At 43.1% G+C, this 6,407-nt stretch overlaps 1 protein-coding gene across 1 annotated transcript; it reads right to left on the minus strand.

The window, feature by feature from the left end:
• Positions 1-4,378: 4,378 nt before the first annotated feature.
• On the minus strand, positions 4,379-5,927 carry LOC138359544 (small ribosomal subunit protein bS6-like). Its single transcript, XM_069318886.1, has 2 exons — positions 5,754-5,927; positions 4,379-4,681 (listed from the first exon to the last, which is right to left on the minus strand). The coding sequence occupies exons 1-2, from the start codon at positions 5,925-5,927 to the stop codon at positions 4,379-4,381; spliced, it is 477 nt and encodes a 158-aa protein (XP_069174987.1).
• Between the last annotated feature and the right edge of the window lie 480 nt (positions 5,928-6,407).

The following is a 6,407-nucleotide window of genomic DNA, read 5'->3' on the forward strand; positions in this document are numbered from 1 at the left end:
CATCTCCAGACAATGGTATTGTGGTTTATTTGTGGGAGAGTGTCAGGCGTGCAAGATATCGTGCCGGGGGTGGCTATCACCCCTCGTGGGGAGAGGGGAGGAAAGTGGGGGGGAAGGGGAGAGAGAGAGAAGTGAAGGGTGCAGATAATGAGAGAGGAGAGAGAAAGAGACAGAGGAGTGAGAGACAGACAGAAGGGAACTATGAAGGGAAAGGGCAAGATAAGGATTTGGGATGGGACGGGGGAAGGAATGGTGTCCAACCACTTGGACGGTCGGGGATTGAACTCTGACCTACATGGAGCGAGACCGTCGCTGTACCGTCCAGCCCAAGTGGTTGGGCACAGAGAAACAGACACAGACACATAGACACAGAGAGAGAGAGAGAGAGAGAGAGAGAGAGAGAGAGAGAGAGAGAGAGAGAGAGAGAGAGAGAGAGAGAGAGAGAGAGAGAGAGAGAGAGACTGAGACTTAGCATTAACTATTAACAAACTCCAACACATTTACACAAACATGATCGTACTTCTGAAATCCCACAACAGAGACAATAAACCTCAAAACACAGACCACACACACACACACACACACACACACACACACACACACACACACACACACACACACACACACACACACACACACACACACATACACACACACACATACACACACACACACACACAAACACACACACACACACACACACACACACATACACACACACACACTTTGGCGGGACCAAAGAGCCAGAGCTCAACCCCCGCAAGCACAATTAGGTGAGTACACACACACACACACACACACACACACACACACACACACACACACACACACACACACACATACACACACACACACACACAAACACACACACACACACACACACACAATGACATCGCAAGCAAGGCAAAGACTCAGCCTAATTTGCTGCATAGCTACATCAGGAGAAAAACAACATTAAAGGAACAGGTAAAGAAGGATAGGGGCGGAAGGATTCACTACAAACGACAAGGAAGTGTGTGAGGAACTGAATAAGAAATTCCAGGAGGTCTTTACCTTAGAGCAAGGAGAGATTCCAGAGGTAAGTGTGGGAATAGCTAACCAGGAACCACTGGAAGAGTTTGAGATTACCAGCGGGGAAGTAAGGAAGTGTTTACTAGAGTTGGATGTGACAAAGGCTATAGGCCCAGACGGAATCTTCCCTTGGATACTAAAGGAAGGAGCAGAAGAACTGTGCCTCCCACTCTCCATAGTGTATAACAAATCACTGGCAACAGGGGAACTGCCAGATATTTGGAAAGCAGCTAACGTAGTCCCGATATACAAGAAAGGGGATAGACAGGAGGCACTGAACTACAGGCCAGTGTCCCTAACCTGCATACCATGCAAGCTGATGGAGAAGATTGTGCGAAGAAAGCTAGTGGAACATCTGGAGCGAAAGAACTTTGTAACACAGCATCAACATGGGTTCAGGGATGGCAGGTCCTGCCTCACAGGGTTACTTGAATTCTACGACCAGGCAACAAAAATCAGACAAGAAAGAGAAGGGTGGGCAGACTGCATATTTTTGGATTGCCAGAAAGCCTTTGATACAGTACCACACAAGAGGCTAGTGAAAAAGCTGTAGATGCAGGCCGGTGTGAAAGGGAAGGTACTCCATTGGATAAAGGAGTACCTAAGCAACAGGAGACAACGAGTCAGTGTGAGGGGTGAGGTCTCAGATTGGCGAGACGTCACAAGTGGAGTCCCGCAGGGGTCAGTCCTTGGACCTATACTGTTTCTGGTATATGTAAATGATCTCCCAGAGGGTATAGACTCGTTTCTCTCAAAGTTTGCTGAAGATGCAAAAATTATGAGAAGGATTGAAACAGAGGACGATAGTAGGAGGCTACAGGACGACCTAGACAGACTGAATGAATGGTCCAACAAATGGCTGCTAAAGTTTAACCCGAGTAAATGCAAAGTAATGAAACTAGGCGGTGGAAACAGAAGGCCAGACACAGGATACAGAATAGGAGATGAAGTACTTAATGAAACGGACAGAGAGAAAGATCTAGGAGTTGATATCACACCAAACCTGTCTCCTGAAGCCCACATAAAAAGAATAACATCTGCGGCATATGCGAGGCTGGCTAACATCAGAACAGCGTTCAGGAACCTGTGTAAGGAATCATTCAGAATCTTGTTTACCACATATGTAAGACCAATCCTGGAGTATGCGGCCCCAGCATGGAGCCCGTACCTTGTCAAGCACAAGACGAAGCTGGAAAAAGTTCAGACGTATGTCACTAGGCTAGTCCCAGAACTAAGAGACATGAGTTACGAGGAAAGGCTGTATGAAATGCACCTTACGACACTGGAAGACAGAAGAGTGAGAGGAGACATGATCACTACCTGCAAAATCCTCAGAGGAATTGACAGGGTAGACAAGGATAAACTATTCAACACTGGTGGTACGCGAACAAGGGGACACAGGTGGAAACTGAGTACCCAAATGAGCCACAGAGACGTTAGAAAGAACTTTTTCAGTGTCAGAGTAGTTAACAGGTGGAATGCATTAGGCAGTGATGTGGTGGAGGCTGACACCATACACAGTTTCAAATGTAGATATGAACCTGTACACCAGTTGATTGACAGTTGAGAGGCGGGACCAAAGAGCCCGAGCTCAACCCCCGCAAGCACAAATAGCTGAGCACACACTCCTCAGCAACTTACACAAGTACCGTAACAAAGTATCTCAGTGTGTCCCGCCTCGCCAGCTCACAAGGATCAAGACAAACACAAAAAAGAGAGAATCGGTATGCAACTGATAACAGGATCCAATGTTGTGGAAACTCCTCAAAAGGGATTCAAAGGAGAGTAATCTGTCTTCGGAGTCAGTATCGGGGAGGGAATATATTAGGTGCTCGCAGAAGGGGGGAGGGGATGGAAGGGAAGAAAGAGGAAGGGAAGGATTAGGAAGGGAAAGAGGAGGGGGGAGGGGGGTGTTTAGAGGAGAGAATTATCAGGAGAAAGCGCCAAGCCATTACGGCTATATAGCACTTGGAAAGGAGCAGGATAAGGATTTGGGATAAGATGGTGAGGGGGGGGGGATTAATGGTGCATAACCACTTGGACGGTCGGGGATTGAACTTCGATCTGCATGAAGCGAGACCGTTGCTCTACTTGGTTGGGCTGGAGGAGGAGTAGACATTATCCTCGTCTGAGGAGGCATAGGGAGATAAAAATTATTTGTGTACCGATTATCTTCTTAAGAATAAAGAAGATAATCAGTGAAAGAATATATATATATATATATATATATATATATATATATATATATATATATATATATATATATTATATATATATATATATATATATATATATATATATATATAAATATATATATATATATATATATATATATATATATATATATATATATATATATATATATGTATGTATGTATGTATGGCAAAAACTCACACACACACACACACACACACACACACACACACACACACACACACACACACACACACACACACACACACATACACATACAAACACACACACACACACACACACATACACACACACACACCATCTGAAGAAGCATATAATGAAACTGGAAAAGGTTCAGAGGTTTGCAACGAGACTCGTCCCAGAGCTACGAGGGATGGGGTATGAAGAGCGCCTGAGGGAACTGTGCCTTACGACACTAGAAAGAAGAAGGGAGAGGGGGGACATGATAGGAACGTATAAGATTCTCAGAGGAATTGACAGAGTGGACATAGACGAAATGTTCACACGGAATAGTAACAGAACGAGAGGACATGGATGGAAGCTTGAAACTCAGATGAGTCACAGAGATGTAAGGAAGTTTTCTTTTAGCGTGAGAGTAGTGGGGAAATGGAATGCACTTCAGGAACAGGTTGTGGAAGCAAATACTATTCATAATTTTAAAACCAGGTATGATAGGGAAATGGGACAGGAGTCATTGCTGTAAACAACCGATGCTCGAAAGGCGGGATCCAAGAGTCAATGCTCGATCCTGCAAGCACATATAGGTGAGTACATACACACACACACACACACACACACACACACACACACACACACACACACACACACACACACACACACACACACACACACACACACACTACTGGAGAGGTCACCAATAAACAAACCAAATTTTTTTTAGTAAACGAATATTCTTAAGACATTGGAAAATCTTTCGTACATTATATATAATAAATCCTATATAATCTATGTATATCCATCATATATCTCTATCCCCTCACAGCTACAAGGCCACACTCAACATAACCTTCACCTGAAGTATTTATAGAAGAGAACATCGTAGAGCACACATGGATTGTCTAAGTTTATCGAATTAGGTTGAAGAACTTAAGGATTCTGGAAGTGCTTTGACTTCTGCAAGTGCCTTGACTTCTGGAAGTGCCTTGACTTCTGGAAGTGCCTTGATTTCTGGTAGTGCCTTGACTTCTGGAAGTGCCTTGACTTCTGCAAGTGCCTTGACTTCTGGAAGTGCCTTGACTTCTGGAAGTGCCTTGACTTCTGGTAGTGCCTTGACTTCTGGAAGTGCCTTGACTTCTGGTAGTGCCTTGACTTCTGGTAGTGCCTTGACTTCTGGAAGTGCCTTGACTTCTGCAAATATCTTTACTTTTAAAAGTACCTTTACCCCAAGAAGAACCTTTACTCCAAGAAAACCCTTTACTTCAGGAAGGAGGAAGATCGATGACGCCCAAATTACGTCCAAAACAACGATGGATCTCTAGTCAATTTCGGCGGCTTTTCACTTTCATATGATCCTCGCTGGAGGCTAAACTTTCCCTATAACTTTTAAGAAGGAAAAACCTCGCTAAAGTTTAGGTGTTACCATCGAGAACCACCAAAAGTTTTGTTCCACATCATAAAACCTTAACTTGGCTCTTAAACAAATATATTATATTCTTACTGACTTACTCACCTGAGGTCAAGAAGGTAAGTTCCCCCCCCCCCATTAATTCCGGGAATTCTTTACTGTCAGTTACATTTAGAAAGGGTAATTAGGGGGGCTTATATATATCAGATTCAAACTAACCAATTACATTGTTTTGTTTACAAACACTTAAGAACCAATAAGAGTATTATTACGTCAGTGATGTCACACATTTTGTCCACTCCATACGTGAAATACTAAATTGTATCACTTATTTTTGTAAGGTTAATTGATGTCGGTTTAGTCCGGTCAGGATAGGTTAGGTTAGGTTAGGTTAGAGTTGGTTAGGTTAGGTTAGAGTTGGTTAGGTTAGGTTAGGTTAGGTTAGAGTTGGTTAGGTTAGGTTAGAGTTGGTTAGGTTAGAGTTGGTTAGGTTAGGTTAGGTTAGGTTAGAGTTGGTTAGGTTAGAGTTGGTTAGGTTAGGTTAGAGTTGATTAGGTTAGGTTAGAGTTGGTTAGGTTAGGTTAGAGTTGGTTAGGTTAGGTTAGAGTTGGTTAGGTTAGGTTAGAATTGGTTAGGTTAGGTTAGAGTTGGTTAGGTTAGATTTGTCTATAGAGAAGCGATGACGAAGAGGGGTCATCGCTTCTCTATAGACTTTTCAAGTCTATAGAGAAGCCTATATAGACTTGAAAAGACTATAGACTTGTCAAGACCTTTCTCAGGTCTTAGACCTTACTCCTCCGGGGAGATGTCAGAAGCCAAGTAGATTCAAGGAGAGATGAAAAGGCACAGCAGCGCCTCACTCCCTTAAGAGGTTCTGTCTCACCTTAAAAGCAACTATTTTCTCCAGAGGATTGCAAGATTGCAACTTGAGACGCTCGTGTATTATACACAAGGTTGACACTTTAGCTGACACAGCTGACACATGGTTGACACTTCTGCTGACACAAGGTTGACACTTCTGCTGACAAAAGGCTGACACTCCCGCTGACACATACATCTTTCGTACCTGTTAACTCATGAGAACTTTCGTGTCGAAGAACACTACTAATTCTCCTTATTAGTGTAGAAACTTTCACTAGTAATATTATAGTATTAAGCTTACCGGGTAAATTTATCTGAAAGAAGTACAAACAATTAAAACAAGCAACAAACACACACACATACCACACACCTATACCGTTGATAGGTTAAGTAATAATTGTAAATAAGAAGCAATAAGATGCTTATCTTAACATACTAAGAAGGTTAGGTGAGGTCGGTGTTTTCTATGAAGCTTTTCAAGGTAAACTAAAATATTCACAATCAATTAGTATGTGATATATGCACTTATTAAATAAGCCAATATTGACTGTAAGCAAGTGCGAGAAGGGGTTGACCTGCCAGTAACTGGAAGACAGCCAAAGTGGGCGAGGGCGGTCACCTTCCGGGAGGGAAAGCAAAGGGTAAGAGTGAGAGCGAGTTACCAAAGTAGAAAGAG

The sequence above is a fragment of the Procambarus clarkii genome, chromosome 91 (genome assembly GCF_040958095.1).
Source record: "Procambarus clarkii isolate CNS0578487 chromosome 91, FALCON_Pclarkii_2.0, whole genome shotgun sequence".
Lineage (NCBI taxonomy): Eukaryota > Metazoa > Arthropoda > Malacostraca > Decapoda > Cambaridae > Procambarus > Procambarus clarkii.